General features: G+C 34.8%; 1 protein-coding gene across 1 annotated transcript in view; it reads right to left on the bottom strand.

The window, feature by feature from the left end:
- Nucleotides 1–19,335, bottom strand: part of LOC111055574 (protein unc-13 homolog B) — a 785,525-nt gene that overhangs the window by 549,943 nt on the left and 216,247 nt on the right. The window contains exons 11-14 of the mRNA XM_039435489.1: nucleotides 11,301–11,472; nucleotides 9,056–9,150; nucleotides 2,325–2,430; nucleotides 831–905 (exon numbers count right to left, since the gene is read on the bottom strand). Coding sequence (XP_039291423.1) covers nucleotides 831–905; nucleotides 2,325–2,430; nucleotides 9,056–9,150; nucleotides 11,301–11,472 — 448 coding nt within the window. The remainder of the gene's footprint in view (nucleotides 1–830; nucleotides 906–2,324; nucleotides 2,431–9,055; nucleotides 9,151–11,300; nucleotides 11,473–19,335) is intronic.

Here is a 19,335-nt window from a genome sequence, read left to right as displayed (position 1 = left end):
ATACCTGTCAACTTTCATGAAAATCTATTGCTGCGTTTTGTCGTGAATGCGGAACATATAAACATAACTATAAACATAAAAACATAAAGAGAAATGCAAAACCGTCGACTTAAATCATAGACCTCACTTCGCTCGTTCAATAATCAACCCTACAGAGACACACTTACTTTATACTAACACAGTAGACACACTGGGGTGTTGAGCACCCCTATTCAATTTTTCATTTTTCTTTGAAGATATGAAAAAACAAGTACTTAGACCATACTTCATAATTTCTTCATCATTTTTTGTTCCAAGTGCATACAGAAATCAAAAGTAAAGCACTGCTTATCAATATTTATACTAATTTTAGAAGTACGTATGTTCCGCCTAAGTGTTGGAGCTCCTAATCCGGTTTCAACGAATGGCTTGATCATTGCCAATGACAACTTCATCAAAAACTCACGTCTCTTCATTTTATTCTTTTGAATCTCAAGTTGTAGAGAATCATAGCATTTATCTGATCATATCCTATCTGATCCATCATCCCATACCACATTCGTAGTGACAATACAAGTAAATCTTTGTAATAAAAGTGTTTGATAAAAGTCCTACGTAAAAGACACTCTGGGGTGTTAGACACCCCAAACGAAGAACAAGATGAGCTGGTGACATTGCAGAATGCTCTTACTGACTGGAAGTGGTGGAGAGTAGTTGACAATTCTACAAACCTAATTTAGACGGGGCATAAATTCCCATCTGTTTGATATTGTCAACTGCAGAACAGAAAAAAAATCCCTGGGGTGTGAAACACCCCAGTGTGTCCCTTTAGGGTTAAAAATAGAGCTCACCTTTCATTTTCGTATCTGTAGGCTGTGGAACTGCAAAACTCGGGACTATAGGCACGTGGAGGACTATATGGTATACTGTGGAGCAGAAGGAAAATATTATTATCATTGATCTTCCTATTTTTTCATTCATTATTATAGAACCAATGCAAGAAACAGCTCATTCTAGAATAGGACTGAATTCAGTTTCCACAGAGAGAAAAGATATCATGATGAGATATCTCATGGTTTATCTTCCAAATTCCAATGTTAACTCAAGGTGATACTACGTTTCACCACGTTTACTTCTTGTAGATACGGTTGCATTCATAATAGTGTGTTCAAACGTACGGCGTTTGAACCAACAGCTGACATTTCTCCGTTTCAACCAAGTATCTGTATACGGGCTCGCTCTCACTCTCACCTCGCCAAAACAATAGTGATATAGAGTAGACGACAGTAATCAGTTAACAAGAAATCAGCTGGAAATTTGTAACATGAACGACATTATACCATGAGATATCGTCTTATGATATCTTTCCTCTATGGTCTCTCTATCAATTTCCAGATTTGGTTGTATTCAGGTATCTTGAGGATAGACAAATTGTTTAGTGCAAAATGAGACCCTTTGAAAGTTCCCTCAATAGAGAGACTCCTCCATTCTCAATAAAGGAAAGTCATTTGTACATGTATTCAAGTTTGCCCACATTGTAACCTATTTACATACGTATTTGTACATAATGTAAGCTGATGGTTCTCCCAGATTTTCTTTGTTGTATGTACCACTACATAATCTCCAGACTCTCCTCACTAGTAACTCTCCTCTAAAGAGCTACTAAAGCTATTGAAAAATGTGATTGAAGTTATCAAGTAATAAACATATCTCGAAACTGGTCACGAATGCAGAAGTACACGATCATAACACCAGAAGTAGAAACAATATAGCTTTTTAAGACAGCGTAGGTTGGATCTGTATGAGAAAGTAACTTCTTATATTGGTGCTAAATTATACAACAAATTGCCTGCAGAGTTGAAATCTAAGTCAATAAGCATTTTCAAAAGTAGTTTATACAACTTTTTTGCTGCGAAGGCCTACTACAGAGTTATATATTTCTGTGATAGCTAGTAGATATTGGCACTTACAAGTTGTATATTAGCACTTACAAATTATTGTATAAATACAAGTATAAGCGCTTTGTATTTATTATATCGGTATAATTTTCTCCAATTTTCATATTTCATTGTTGTATGGTATTTTCTCTGTAGCTTATTACAAATTATTCTCTATGACGATGTTCAACTGTTTATTGTATTACATGTATGATATACTGTGTTGAATAAATTAATATCTTCTTATCTTGAGTACCCGTTTCTAGTTTTTTTGATCATTGGTGATTCTATTACAACAACCAGATTAGATCACAGTATTGTCATATTCTACGTAAACACATTTTTAGATGAATATTTTAATCGCTTGTAAATTGATACAAAGATAATTGAATAACCAATATATCTCACCTATTTTCAGCGTCATATATTGTATGCTTATCACCATAATACATCGAATAGGAGTCATCATACAGTGTGGTCTGCCTCTCCAAGCTAGGCCTTCTTCCTGATGGTCCTGTCAAAAAAAGAAAACCCATAAAAAAAGTTTTTTTTGTGTAGTTGAGAAGTTGATATTGTGGTAATTATTCATATTGAATGGAAATACTAAGAAATTGTCAAAAAACACAGATTTATTGAAATTTAAAGAGACCGGTTTCGGCTGTTACAGCATTGTCAATCTTTGATAAACTCAGTTTAGGTATTTCTAACTTTGAATAAATCTGTGGTTTTTGACAACTTCCTAGTATTTTTATTTAATAAAAAATCTATAATAGTCAAGATATAATAGTTATAGTCTATTTATAATCCAAATATATCTAGTTTCCATCAGCACTGTCAATTGACAATTCAAATTTCCTCAACAAGTTTCAGATCTTTCAAAAATATCCATTCTTTCATTTATCAGGAATATATTATTTTTTATATATATATATATATATATATATATATATATATATATGGTGATAATATTTCATTATTTATATCATCATATAAAGAGATTCACGTTATAAATTAACCACCTGTTGAACATTGGTTTGTCTGTCATTAGACAAAACAGTCCTATTTTAAACCAGCACTGGTATATTATAGGCCTACCAGATTCAGCGGAAAGACTTGAGTTACAGGTAACTGCCATGAAAAGGGTGGAAGAATAAAAGTTTCAGCTATTATTTTCACTAAGTCCATTAAGTGGATTCCAGCATCTCACTATTCTTTGATTTGGAACTTCATGGAACGCGGAGCTTGAAACGCTCTATCGCTGTCTGTGTCACCTCACTATTCTATGAGGAATCTCTGTGTTAGCAAAGAAGATTTTCATTGTCGTTGAAATTTTAATTGAACTAATATGATGATTGTATTTTTCAATGGATAATTCTTTGGAATATTTATCAAGATTTATGCTTTGGAACCTGCTGTTTTTGTGAGTGAGGATTGAATACAATTCATTTTTTCATTTATGTTTATTTATTTGATACCCTGTGCTCAGGCTACTTTTCTCCTTTGGGAAGTGAAGGTAACCTTATTACAAACATGTTTGATAGAACTTACTCCTCAGTTAGTCATGGATTCTCGTATATTCTATCTTGTTTGTACTGATCACATTTTACTTAGAGAAAAATTGATATATTCTTTTAAATTGTGATAATTATTGAATCACATTTCGAATATAAGATGAATAAATAGATATTCCAAATCATTCAACTTGCATAATAAAATTGAATAATGAATCTGTAAAATGTATGAATGCAGGGTTACTTCCTTTTATTATTATGAAAATAAAAGTACCCTTTGAAATTAATGAAATAATTGGATAAGAATACAAATTATAACAACTAGTTTCGGTGTTCATATCATCGCCAGGTTATAAAAATGAATCTGAAATAAATAATATATTATTTTTCGCCACACTTGGATGTAATGAGCTGGTTTACATGCGTCATATGGAGGCCGAAAGTGATTGTTTTCCGACCAGGCCGGTAAAACTTTACGGCCCTAGGGCTGTAAAATGACCTTGAATAACAGCTGATCGTGTCCAATCCCGATCTCACAAAAATCATAGAGAGATAATCTCATAACGACTGTAATAATCTATATAATTATGTATCGTGAATCGCGGTATCATGTCTATAATATATTATATAAATTACTGTTTAATAATTTAATATTTATTGTGTTTTTGATATCAAACAATGAATACAATGGCTGCATTGTCCATTGTCAGAAAAGTACGTATCGCAAGTATTTAAAAGTGAAGAATCGAATTTGAAATCAAAGTACAATAATTGTATCAATATTTAAAAGTGAGGTAGAGTAATAATTGTTTCTTTTTTATTATCGAATTCCACTTCTTAATGCAATACAATCAACTATAATAACAAGAAAATACAGCCGAGATCTGAAGTTTAAGGTAAGCCTACTGGTGAAACTCAGCCTTGACTAAAAAATTCCTAGTAATTTTTCCATAATTCATTATTAAAACTTTTAGATAATTTTTCTTTAATATTGAACCATATAGAGAAAACATTAGGCCCACTCAAGATTGAATCTTCGAATGTTTTCTCTATGATTTCAGAGCAATATTTTGTTGTGAAAATGCCGGCAAACCGGCTTCAATTTAATATGCCGCTATACACTATATTATAGTAGCCTACATACGTTACCTGACTTAATTCAGAGTGAAAATTTTATTGTGAAACAGATAATAATATTAATTTTAATAATATAAGTCATGAGCCAAAGTCTGTTGTACCTTTGACTATAGAAAGAACCTTCTTCTATAGAAAGAACAACCTTCTTTCTATAGTCAAAGGTTGTACGCTTTTTAGGAGTGAAGTAAACTTTTTTAGAAGTCTAGTTTACAGTATTATGTGTATGCTAAGAGTTATCAGTCAGGCCTCTTCCTTCAACAATACCCAATAGCCGAGAGCGTAGAGGCGTAATACAACTGAACTCAGCTAAGTGAATAACAAACATGATCTAGGTTCGAATCTCGGTCAATGACATTTTTTTTTGTCGATGAATTTCGACTTTTATTAGCTATTTTTTATATTAGTTACCATAATTTAAATTTCAATCAATTTTTTAGATATATTTTGAGACAAAACTGTGAAATATGCAATTATATTAATTTTTCATCACATTATTTCAAAATAGTAATGAAAATTCTATTCATCCATCTATCCATGAGATATTGCACCGGGCGCAAAGCGCGAGCTGTAAAAATTCAAACAATTATTTGAAATATTAATAGTATAAAAATATGGTCACTATTGTAAATTATTAATTAGTAATATTGAAATTAATTGACAGTAAAAGTTGTCATAACCAAGATTCAAACTATCAAAATAGGCTGTTTGAATTTTATTAATTTTTCAATTTCTTATGAATATTGGGAAGTTTTTTTTTTGGTGTGGCGAAAAATAGCGTTCGCAACACGGGCAAAAATGTTTTTCCGGCTCTCGGACGCTTCAAGTTCTCGACTTCGTCTCGAACTTGAAAACCGCGATCTCGAGCCGGAAAACGTACATTTTCGACCCTAGGTGCGAAATATACTATTATGACCTGACGATGATGTGAACACCGAAACTAGTTGTTATAATTTGTATTCTTTTCTCCTTTGGGAAGTAAAGGTAACCTTATTACAAAAATGTTTGATAGAACTTCCTCCTCAGTTAGTCATGGATCCTCGGTTAATTATATCACCGAAACTATAGTGAAGTCCACGTTATAATAACAGTATTTGATCAACTTTGGTTTTGCTATCCTAGTCTATCATTCGACAAAGCCGGTGGTACTATCCTTTTCTAGGTCCACACGATAACATTTATGCTTTTGACAGTGTAGAAATATAATTAATTAATGCAGAGAATCGGCATCGCTATTCTTCTATCTTTATCCACTGCCATTATAACGTGGACCACACTATAGTAGTTATAGTTGGTATTTTTTTTCTATTATTTCATTAATTTTAAAGGGTACTATAATTATATTCATAAATAGATCTGTAATGGATAATAAATCTCTTATTGAATAATGAATAATAATAAACTCTCCAAGATCAGCTTTTTTGGCAACACATGCAATGAATAATAGTTGATATTTCAATATTTTAATTTTAGGAATTTGTTAAGAATGGATTTCTTCTATTTATGTAGATAGAAATGGAGGCAAATAATATGTTGGCTCTGATACTTCTTCATGATAACTAGCAATATAACCAACTATTCTAATGATTTAACAAAGTGGAACTCAAAAATGAAGTTTTGTCCTATTTGACATTATGAAAATAAAATCCAATAATGGTATCTACATGAATCATTGGAGCTTAGACTGATAACCTTCCTTTTTCTGGTGAAAGTGTTATCTGTACAAAAATTTATTCTCCATTGGCCCACTTTTTTCCCATCCTTTCCAATTTTCTATACCGAAAAAGTTTGTAGTGGAAGAGGTAGGTGGAGATGATAGTTGAAAAGGGAAGTCTATGGAAAGAGATGGAGATAATAGATGAATCGTTGACGTGATGGAGCAGGAGAGGTTAGGAGAAGGGGTTCAAGAGAATGAAACGAGGGATGATTGAAAGGGAAGGTGAATAATTGGGTCAAGGCCAGATTGATGGGAGTAACGAACTTTCCCGGGAAATCGCTTTCTGGTAGTTCCAAAAGCTGGCACTAGGTGACGTTGGCTGTTGGTGTTTGTAGTGGTGATTACTGTCTTTACCGCTAGATGTCGTGGCAAACGCAATAATTCAACTTTATCACTGTCAGTTTAACACTTAGAAAAGTTTTAAAATAAACTTTGTACTGGTGATATTTTTCAAAGTTTTCCGATTAGTATATCATCAAGCTATCAAAATGGAAAAGTTTTGTTTCTATAAAAATTTTTTTGTCATCACTTTTTTGAGATATGAGCGCCTAAAGTTCATAATTTTTGGACAGAGCATTTCAATTTCGTTAAGAGATAAATCCATGAGATTCAGAGAATGAATTCCTCATGGCATTGCTAATTGAATAAAACATTTTTTTTCAAATATCAATTCTTGAGAGAGCTATACAATTTACTAGAAATGACCAAAAATAACTTTCAGATGAGTTATCTTGGTGAAAATGAAAAACTTTCTCAAAAATTAATATTTTCAAAAACATTTTGTTGTATTCAATCAACAATACCATGAAGAATTTATCCTCTAAATCTCATAGATTCATCTCTTACGGAATTTGAAATGTTCTGTCCCAAAAATTTCTTCAGGCGCTCATATCTCAGAAAAGTAATTATTATCGGGCAATTTTTTACCTGAGAAAACTTTTTCATTTTGATAGCTTGATGATATACAAATCTGAAAACTTTTAAAAATATCACCAGTAGAAAGTTTATTTTTAGCCTTTGCACAGCCTTAAGCCGTGTGCACACGGACCAAATATTCGACAAACATGTTTGTTGAAAAATTTTGGGCAAGTTTTATTATGTTTGGAAAATAATGTTAGCCCGTGGCCAGTGTGGACGCGTCACCAAACAAAATATTTCTAAGTGGGAGGAACAGGTTTCATGTTTTAAGACTGAAAATGTTTGGAAAAACAGTAACTTTTTGTTCGACAAACAATATGATTGTCCAAGCTTTTTAAAATGTTTGTCCCTGAGGTCCTCAACAGACATGTTTGTCGAACATTTTTATGGCGAACATTTTTTCAGTGTGGACACGACTTTAAAGATCAACTCTAATCAAAACGACTTCAATTTTGAATTTGGTTAAGTTGCTGCTGAAAGCCAGCGTCTAAATGAGGGGTGATCAAGCAACGGCTTGATACCAGTTCATGCGGACGGCATTATAAATGCATTACGTTTCTCTCAAAAATTATAATGAAACTGCAAACAAAAAAATAAATTTGTTATCTCGAGTTGAATTACAACGCTGGGTTGACCATGTCACTTTTCTTGGATATGATTCCTTTCTTTCACCATCTCAGAGTGATGGGAAGCGTCAAACGCTGCCGTTTCAATTGCCGCGAAAGTTACATCGTGAACTAACCAAATAATCGTCTGTCTGATAATAGTTTGAAGAGAACTTGCGAATTGCTATGTCAAGCAGTTAACCTGATATTGACAAGCTTTTAAAAACAAACAGCGCAAGTCTCTCATGAGGACTACCACCCTTCTAAATTAGTTTGATGTTGAACCTAAAACAAACTACATGCTGTCATAATTAGCCTAATAATAATAATAGCCAGTGACCTGGCTGGCTCAGGTCTGGTGTCAAAGTTTTCAGGTTACAAATGATCAATTCCAGAGCCTCTGATTACTTCTAAGGCAGCCGGGACCGACGACGTAACGTGTCCATCCGAAACCCGGATTTTGCTACCATTGATGCCAGTATTAGATTATCTGGCCAAGTGAGGAGCAATACCTGGTTTCAGTTTCCATATTTTTTATTCATGGTGTGTATTTTTATATAAATAAATATCCTTTTTGATATATAGAATCCTAAAAATTTCCTAGGTTGAAATTATTTGAGGTTGGATCAGTTTCGATTTTCATTAGCGATATTGAGGTGGGGACAGAAAAATTATAATACATTTAGGTGCGTAAGCGTTAAGCTATATACCTTTCTCAGTTGTAATATCCCTCCACTTCCATGGGCTACTTTCGTACAAATCAATCAAAACAATATAAAAACCTTGTAGTACCCTTTATTATTGAAATCTTTAAAATATTTCAACCAAAGTATTTCAAAGTTTTTAATAATAAAGTGTTCTACAAAGTTTTTATATTGTTTTTATTCCTTTCTACTATATTCCAAGTGAATAAATACAAAAATATTGTTGGTAAATTTGACAGATGTAATTATTGTAATTTTCCACTGACCTCTATCTTGCAGCCGACACTATCCATTTCAAATCACATTATTGGGCCCCAATTTCCTAGAAGGTTGGGCACCCCTGAACTAACTGGTTTATAATGACTAAGGGCGGAAAATGGTAAAACGGCGAAGGTAGTTTCAAGCTTCCAATATCAATTAGATGAATGAGGATTGTTTTGGCGTTAAGCCGTAAACCTCTCTGAGACGTAATATTCATTTGTACTATATTTCAAGTACATGAACAGAAAAATATTGTTGGTAAATTTGACAGATACAATAATTTTCTGACCTCTACCCTTGGTCGTTGTGCTGTGTGGATAGTAGGGAGAGGCATCTTCGTAAACACTTCCCCGTTGAGAGCCTGTGTACTCATCACTGTACCACCTGAAAAAAATGGTGAAAAATTGAAACAAGACAAAACCAACATCACAAGGCTCGAGGAAGGAAGATACAAAGTATATCAACTATCCAGTTGAACAGAAACAGAATATTTCTAAAGTCAGCTCACTGATTTGTGAATTTTGTGAAATAGGGGTGTGCTGTCGGCCAATATTGTTATCTTAGCATAACATATCTATATTATATCAGTTTGTTACGTATTCATTGTGTACTATCGATGTAACTATCGATGAATACTATCGAGTTTGTGTAAATATCGATGTGTACCTACTCTTGGCTCAACAACATTCGGGTTACTTACTTTTATTGAGAATACATTACATGGACAAAGTACAACTCTAAGAGGTTTACAGCGTAAGAAGCTTACGCTACTTACATTACAGATTTGAAACAGATTCTTGTCCTTCCTGTTTAGATTGCAAACAACTGATGATGAAATACTCCACGCTCTTACAATGAATTTGGATCAGATTTTAATTGATATTGTTGAATCATAGTATATAATATAAATGTTTCAATGATTTGGGAAAACCTGATCCCCCAAGTTCACTGCAATTTCGAAGTTTTTCTAATGCTACTGAATCATCAGGGTTGCATAAGTGACAAGGTGGCCGAGAAGCTTAATTTCCGGTTCCACCAAGACGAGTCAGGTACACTTTTATAACGTGCGCACTGGAAGACATTCAAGATCTCACTTTCATTCAAGATATTCACTTATAGGTCCCTTGAGTTGTCATAGATAGAATAGTAGTATGAATTTTTATAGATAGTAGCAGTGATTGCGTTCGACTTCTAAAGCATTCAGGAGATACCTGGAACATGCAGACAGGAAAAACAGTAATTTTCACGATCAGCAAGTGCTAGAGGAGTAGCGGGAACGCGGAATTGGGAATGCCCAGAACTTACAAGTAGGCCTACAGTACAGTACAGTGGCATTTCCAATTCCGTGTTCCGCGGAAGCAACTGAAAGCTTTTAAAATACTATCATTCTTTAAACTACTAGTAGTTCTGTGAACAGTAGACCACGCGCAGTTAAAAACCACAGCTTTCTCCAATATTGTCCATCACAGTGAATTATGTCCTGTCCTGAGATGTCGACCAGATATCGATGTGTAAATAACTAATGGCTGTTAAGGTTGTTGTAACGACAATAATAATCAATATAAATTATGATTATCAGCATAACATTGCTAAAAATATGTCGCAATCAACTATGCCACTATCATCAAAAGCTTACCGAGTTGAAAGCAAAGAAAAGTCTGGAAAGAATAATATTATGCTTATTCGAGTTATCAATTGCATGACTCATTTCTTGCAATTTATAGTCCACACGACAGCTGATTTTTTACCAAGCTACATCGACATATTAATATTGCATGCGTCATTGCATGCAATTAAAAATCCACTCGACAGCTGATCTATGATTAATAATTCTAAAGCCTGATTTTTACGGTAATATTGGACTCCTTATCCTTTTGTATTATCCTTAGAATAAGGATAATCAACGTATCAGATGTTATCTATCAGATACCTTTCTTTGAAACATACACATAATGCATCAATTCTGCACATGCGCTGTGGCCCAGTTTTGGTGACCATTGCAGTTCAGCATCACTGAATAGTTTGTTTACTGTTTGGAATTCATAATTTTCGTTTTGTTTACCAACGTTTGGAAATTGAAGTCTTCAAAATATTAGTAAGTTAGTAAGTATCTAACAAGATTTTTCTTCTTGGTATTAGAAATATGGTGTTCTAGATTACTTTTCCATGAACCATCAGATACATTTCACTTGATAATTGTATTATACGTCATTTCATGAAGGAATCATGAATTTATCCTATGTAATCAGTGCAGTTAGATTGGCCCAGAATATCTACAAATATGTATCCGATTCCACAAATATTGAATTTCTTTTTGTCCAAGAATTTCTGAACAGAAAGTTTGTTGAAGGAGTGAATAACTACTATGTGTGAAATAATTCTATAGTCATTTTATGGAGGAATAAAGAATATATCCTATGTGATAAGTGCAGTTGGATTGATGCAGAAAATCTATAAATACGTATCCGAGTCCAGAAATATTGAATTTCTTTTCGTTCAAGAATTTGTTGAAGGAGTTGTGAACCATCACCCACCTAGACCTTTCGCTAATGCTCCGATCGTTGGGCCGACTGTTGTAGGACAGTGGTTCGTGGTCTATGTCACCTATTCCTCCTCCTCCGCCCCTCCTCAGGGGCGCCTCCTCTGGTGGTGTTGAGTACACGTCATCCCGCGTTCTCCTACTGCTTCTACCTCCACGAATTGGTCCTGCAAAATAAAGTCATCTTTAGCGAATTCAAATCTAAGGGTTTCATCATAAATAGTTGAAGAGACTTGAGAAATTGTTAAAAGATCCACTTTATTTCAATAACTATTAGTTCTGTGAACAGTAGACCTCACGCAGTTTTCTCATCCACAAGTATCTGATGTCACCTGTTTGAAATGTTAACAAACTCAGTTCACGTTTGAATTTGTATACCATATGATATAATTCATCCAGATCCTTAAAGCTGGGTTTACACCAAAGTTATTAGCAAAATGTTAATAACTTAATCCTCATAGATTCCATTAGATTGAACGGAAGTTGACAAACACATATGTTCACCATGTGTATAATAAGTTATGTCCAATCTAATATAATTTATAAGGATTGAGTTATCAACATTTTGTTAATAACTTTGGTCTAATCGCAGCTTAATAATCTTCCCATCTGATGAAAATCAATTTTTTACAATCAAGAATATTATTATTTCTTCAGCGTTATTTAGTTCATTTTTGATTATTTTTAATCACCTATAAAATTCGTTGAATTTTGATGCTGATTAAATGATGCCGGTGAAATGCCACCAGAACCAATCGGAGAAGCGGAAAAATTCTTCACTTGAAATTGGAAAGACCATGCAACCGCGAGATTCTATGATCCACTTTCAAAAGAGTATATTCACAACTCACGTGTTGACTGTGGATGCGTCTCATGGCACTAGACTCCATCTTCAGCAGGCAAGGAATAACTTAATACCGAGACTTTTAAAGCCGTGTCCACACTGAACAAATGTTCGACATACTTGTTCGGCAAACATGTTTGTTGAGGAGCTCAGGGACAAACATTTTAAAACGTTTGGACAATCAATGTTTGTCAAACAAAAAATTACTGTTTTTCCAAACATTCTAAGTGTTGACAGATGTAAAACAGCTGTAAAACATAAAACCTTCCTCCTCACTTACAATAGTATCTTACATCACAAGGATGGGAAGGGGCATTTTGCAGTCGAGAATGAAGTTTCTAGTCGAGGCGTCAGCCGAGACTAGAATTTCATTGGAGCACTGCAAGAGACATTCACGTCGAAGTAACGTACACTATTCTTTGTCATAATATCTAAAGAAGAATAATTGAGAAATGGAAAACATTACTTGCTTGTGCTGAAGTTATACATGCATTCTATAAACATAACCTTGTTCACAAATTCCGAATCAGGACAATTTTCACATCCTCACTAGATTTGGAAATTTTTTCAAAAGTATTTCAAAAGACATGCAGCTTTGAATATAGAAATTGGCCATTTTTTGTGTATTGGAATATGGGCTTCAGTACACTCTACAATAAATTTTTCACTTTTCGACCGAATTTGACGCATGATTTTGAGCCGTCTTGACGAGCCAAGGAAAATGAAGTGTACCTAGTACGATGAAATCTGAGTATTGTGTCAGAAGTTATAAGTATTTGAAATTTTTCTTAAAATGTCACTTATTTTTGAAAAATCGTAACTCAGTACTCATTGGAGATAGAGCGTTCCAAATGATCTCATTTTATTCAGAATTTTATAATCTATGAAAAGGCGGGAGCAAATTTTCCTGTTCGATCACGAGATTTGGCAGAAATAGCTGAAAACTGGAAAATGAGCCAAAAATACGAGGTTTTTGGGCCACTCTGTATCTAGCACAAGGAAATTTTGCATGAAGAAATTTGTTCTGGACTTCTCTTATGTGCCCAAATAATATATTAAAAAATCAGAACTACAATATGAATTGCAAGCACACCCCCTTTTTTATGTCTATATTGACTGGACTATATGACAAAAATATTTTTTTTTTTTTGGTGACGCGTCCACACTGGCCACGGGCAAACATTGTTTGTCAAACATAATAAAATTTGTCCAAACTGTTTCAACAAACATGTTTGTCGAACATTTGTTCAGTGTGGCCCCGGCTTTAGTTTCAGGTCGTTAGTAACACGAACTCAATCAGAGCTTACAAGATTCAGTATTAAGGTACTCCTCTCCTGCTGAAGATGGAGCCCAGTGCCCTGAAACACGTCCAGACTCAACAAGTGAGCTGTGAATGTAGTGAAAGTGAGACATGAAGGCTTTGAATTCGAAATGTATATTTAAGTAGTTTTATCATAAGGCAATATATTTCAGCAATTCAAAATACTGTAGACCTATACTCCATACAATTCAACTTCCAACTTGTGATGAACATGCGCAGCAGAGAAGGCATACAGCCGCAGGGATACAACGGCTGCTATGTTGCCGTTGTGTATCGGCCAGCGTTCTCTAATTTCCAGTGAGTATTCAAGCGCTCATTACTTAGGAAGTTTCCTCTCTGCAATCACAGATTCGACTGACTCTAATCGACAAATTGACAACTGCGCTTCCACCTATGACTCGATCCATCACTGCAATTGGTTGATCTCCCTCCATTTCTCTGCGCCGCAAATTCCTCCAAGTCTGAAGTAAATTCGCACGGAGTATAGAGCATAGGCACTGACTATTGGTTGTTATGGTGCGAGGATCACTACCCCCCCCCTCAATGATGTAGTGGTGAGCACTCAGCCACCCCCCCTAAAACGGCCTCATATTTACTGGATTTTATATCACCTTCCGGTACTCGCGCTGTTGTACTTTTTCAACAATAGCTCGTCTTCAGTTTTGAATAGGACGTGATTTTACTTTGAAGGATTTGCAGCTATTATGTATTTCTGTAACTGTATATCCAACAGCCACAGCATTTCCAACTGCATCTCAGGCAAGTGTTGGCGAATATTTTTATTGTAGTGAAACTTCCTATGCTGAGCTCGTTATGAATCATACAACAGTTCCTCATTATATAGCATGTTATTGTGGTTTAGTACTTCTTGATACTAGGAATACTCTGCAATTCAAATAAATCAGATGTTATCCGAACAAGGAGTGCCCACTATCCCCAATGCCATAGCTCATGGACGCACAACCCTCTTCAAATCTTCGAAATTCAGCTTCTACCCTGTCACCACTTACATTGGGTACCCAAGAATAGGGTGACAGCACCCCAGTCAGAATAGATAGATAAAATTAGATTGATTTATACATTGGACGGTATACATGAGAAAAAGGAAATGATTATGCTTGTGAAATCATAATAATTCATACATTCTCTCTTCATTTTTAATCTCATATTAAACGTATTAATAGTATGTTTCAGTACTGACAGCGAGTATCATATGCGAACAAAATCTGGTGTGGCGTACTCACACAACATTCCTCGCCGTTATGAAAATTGATCACCTGACGCTAGTGTTCACGCGCATCTCAAGTCTACTATTCAAAGATCTGAGCCAGCTGGTGACAGGAGAATAACGCTGGAGACATACGAAGTCTGCTATCTCTTCATAGTGAATGATTCAATAGAATAAACAGTTGCCAACAGTTTGCAATTGAATAATCACATTTTCTCGAATTTCGAGCTTATTTTCAATTTTAGGTGAAAATGTTACTGAACATTAATTGTAGAGTTTTTAATGCTGAATCTTTTCCAATTGATTTTTTTCTGTTTAAATCGTATCTGATGCCTGATAACTGAGAATCAGAAATGAAACTTTGCATAGATGGGGCGGAGCTCCTGAAATTTTCACAAATATGGGACATGGAGCAGTTGATACAGCTTATCAATGACTATTCTAGGTATAAATTTGATCAAAATCGTTGGAGCCGTTTTCGAGAAAATCGCGTAAAACCCTGTTTTTGACAACATTTTCGCCATTTTAGCCACCATCTTGAATTGCATTTGATCGAAATTGTTCGTGTCGGATCCTTATATTGTAAGGACCTCAAGCTCCAAATTTCAAGTCATTCCGTTGATTGGGAGATGAGATATCGTGTACACAGACGCACAAACACTCATACACAAACACACACACACACACACCACACACACACACACACACACACACCACACACACACACACATACACACACACAAACACACACATACAGACCAATACCCAAAAACCACTTTTTTGGACTCAGGGGACCTTGAAACGTATAGAAATTTAGATTTTGAGGTACCTTAATTTTTTTCGGAAAGCAATACTCTCCTCACTTATGGTAATAGGGCAAGGAAAGTAATAATGTAAGAGTCATTTGATCAGCTGTTCTTGCTTGTTTGAAATTTGGACGATAAGAATGTCATCCGAAAACAATGTCTGTCGTGGTCGACGTCGCTAATTTACAAACAAACCATACCCACCTTCAGAATGAATGAAATAACTTGATTGGATTGGCCCCAGGACTATATATCGTAAAATATAAGACACTTATCAGAAGTTTATTGAACTACTGCTCTGAAGTATGGCATCCATATCTCGCCTCTCATAAGCTGGAATTAGAAAGAATTCAAAGTAAATTTCTAAGGTTTATATATTTCAAGCGTTTTAAAATGTTCTGTCCTTTCAATTTTCCCACAGCTAACCTAAGAGCCATATTCGATATTCAATCCCTGGAAGCATCTAGGAGCTGTAAATTGCTTTTGTTCCTATATAATATATTGAACAACCGTGTCCAATCAACCTACCTCCTTTCATTGCTGATATATATATGTGTCTTCAGTTTCACGACGTTCCGGCTTCAGATTTCTTCCTCCCCAATGCAGCTCCAATAGTCACTTCAATTCTCCAATCAACCGCATGATGAATCTTTATAATTACCATAGTTTTCACCTAGACCTTTTTCATATGAATCCCAGTCAGTTCAAGAAGGCATGTAAGCGGCTCCACCCAATGTGACACCTATTTTTCCCACGCTAGACCTCATCAACTTACATAGAGTACCATATTTAGTAGATGACTTCCTTTCATTCTTAGCTCTGTTATCATTTATCTCATTATTGGAATGTTATTTGTATTTTCTTGATTCCCCTCTCATTATTTTCTCATATTGTAAATGGTTTCTAGTACAGTATAATAATAGTATAGTATCTAGTATTTATTATATTAAGTTTTCAGTATATTTAGATTCTCATCACATTTTTTTCTCTTCACAAATATGAAATAGTTTTTTCCTTATGTCTTTCTCTCGATTTTTAAGTTTTTTTTGTAAAGCGCTTATTGTAATTTTTTTGATTGGGGAGCAATTTTAGGGTTTTCCCGTATGCTCCCATATTGTTGTAAATAAATAAATAAATAAATAATAAATAATAAAATAGCCTGATCTATCTATGTTGAGGGAAATCTTTCGACTCTACCCTAACGACTCCTTATACACTCACATAACACAAGAAACAAGAAAAACCCATAATCTATAACCCATAGTCTATTGTAATGTATACACATAATAGCCATATTCATCTGAGCCTCAATCTTTTTAATAAATTACACCCCAGCTCCTTTACCGTCCTTCTAAATGAATCTAAAATAGTTTCAGAGACATGACTGAGAAAGAAAGCCTTCTTCAAAATCAAGGAATTCATTATTTCAGATATAAGTAAACTAAAATTTGTCTAAAACTAAGTAGACTAACTAAATCTGTTGATAAAGAGGTATAAATATATAGAGTATAAATGATATTAATCTTGATAAGATAATAGTAAGTAGTGTAATAATCCCCTTGGAGGATGAGGTTCATGTCCCCTCGGGAACAGGAAGACTATTATACAAAGGATGAATTAAATGAGAACAGCGTGATCGGTCTGGGAGGTGGGGGTCACTCCACGTTTGAATTTGCTGACAGCTGATCTTACAGATCCAGATAATAATTTGATGCAACAGACTGACGTGGGGTGTCTCTGAATCTCTCCCTTCGACTCTATCCCAAAGACCTCACAAAATTCAATGGGAACTCCAAGATAAAATCCAATCACAGGTGCATTGGAGAGTATCGTGACAGTAGCAAGTGCGTTCTTTGTATAGATACATCAGGTGATACAGGTTTTATTCCGCTCTCATTGTATATCAGCTACAGTGAGGTCTATGTTATAATGGCATTTCAGAAAGATAGGCGAACAACGTTGCCGATCATCAGTCTTATCAATGCCTCCCATAGACAGTAGCTGATACAGGTTTATTGATGCATTGATTAACGTTTAAATAATTAATTATATTCTATTCAATGAGAAGTTATATTTTTCAATAATATCATAATAGATTTCCCTAATTGGGATAAAATATTTTGTTAATTGATTATTAATTCTACATTATTGAAAGACGATCTAACAACAGAACAAAGCGAGAAAAAGATAGCGCTTTCCGCTTTGCTGAATGATAGACAAGGACAGCAATTCCATGACAAATCAAACACTGCCATTATAACGTGGACCTCACTGTGGGTACTCGTCCTCAGGTTCCATTTCATTTCATTTTCATAGCTGATCATAGTCTCTCTATTGATCCATTCATTAAATCATTTATTTTATTTATTTCATTGACAATCGCAGGTTAATCATAACAATAAAATATGATTGGGAGAGAACAACAGGCATACAGTAACCTAAAACAGTCTTCTCCCAAATGTTTACAAATAGAAGTTTAAAAAGAGAATGAGGTTATGATTTCACTTCTAACTTCAAAAGTCCAATTTCCACTTCAAAACTAATGAATAAACTGAAAATTTCAAATTTTGATATTAAAAAACTAATAATTGAAAACAAAAATATTTCACTCAGATCTCTACAAATTTGATATTTTCGAGTAATTTTGCAAAATTTTGCGCCAAAAAAGTAACACATCACAAAAATATAAACGTTTGTACGGTATTCTCACAGAATAGATAAGTTACAGAATGGAAACTAGCAATTGAGGCTAGGGTCACACGAGCGCACAAAGTGCGTCCGTTGCAACTTACTTTTTGACGTAGAAAAAGTTTGACGTTAGAAATACATAGAAGTGAATTGGTGACAACACACGAGGTACGTGCGTACCAAGTAACGGAAGTCGTAACGGACGGTGATTCTTGAACTGCGCAGAAATGCTACAACGCACTTCAAGACATGCAAAAGTTATTGCTTCGTCTGGTTCCATTGCGTAAAGCCAACTGACGTTGACGCACCACACTCAACGCTCGTGTGGTGTCATTTGCGACGGCCACAAAAAGTAAGTTGCAACGAACGCACTTTGTGCGCTCGTGTGGGCCCTAGCCTAAACGCCTATCCAACCAAGAATGTTTTTTACATGATTGTCTCGAATACTAGACACGTCACGTGTCTGCGCCATATTATTAGAGATTACAATCCTGGTCTTATGATTGGCTGGCGGCAGTGAACGAGATAAATTGATCCGGATCAGTAAAGTGATCCGAACCTCTTATCAATACTATTACAATGTGGAACTTTCTAACAAGAAGGCGGGTTTTTGTGCCAGGGTAGTAGCCGAGTTTCCATTCTGTCTCTATTTTGTGATATTAATTTTGAGGATAAAAGGACGCCAACATCCACTCTTCCGTTCAGTACTACTATACTCGGAGCTCAGCATCCTCAGCATGAGACAGATTTACATTCACAGACTTCTAACATTCACCAGAAAGAACTCACAACTCTTCATCGATTTGAATCACCCGCAAGGAACACGCAGAAGGAACGTGGACTTGGCGATTCCCAGAATGACAAAGTCAGCTGCTCAGATGTCAGCCACATAATTATTTAGGACCAAACATTTTCAATAAACTGCCAATAGCTATTAAAGAAACAGTTTCAATCAATTCATTCAAATCGAAAACAAATTAACTGGCTCCTGTCCAATAAAATTTATATCATGGAGAACAATTAGTTCTATGAAAAATTTTCCATACTGTTTCATTCTTATTTTCTTCTTTTCAATGATTTTTTCCCATGAGTATTATAAATGTTCTTATGTGTAAATTTTTATAAAATTTTTACATCTTAGGT

This window comes from Nilaparvata lugens, chromosome 9, assembly GCF_014356525.2.
Source record: "Nilaparvata lugens isolate BPH chromosome 9, ASM1435652v1, whole genome shotgun sequence".
In the NCBI taxonomy this organism is placed as follows: domain Eukaryota; kingdom Metazoa; phylum Arthropoda; class Insecta; order Hemiptera; family Delphacidae; genus Nilaparvata; species Nilaparvata lugens.
This window is presented reverse-complemented; position numbering and strand designations above follow the sequence as displayed.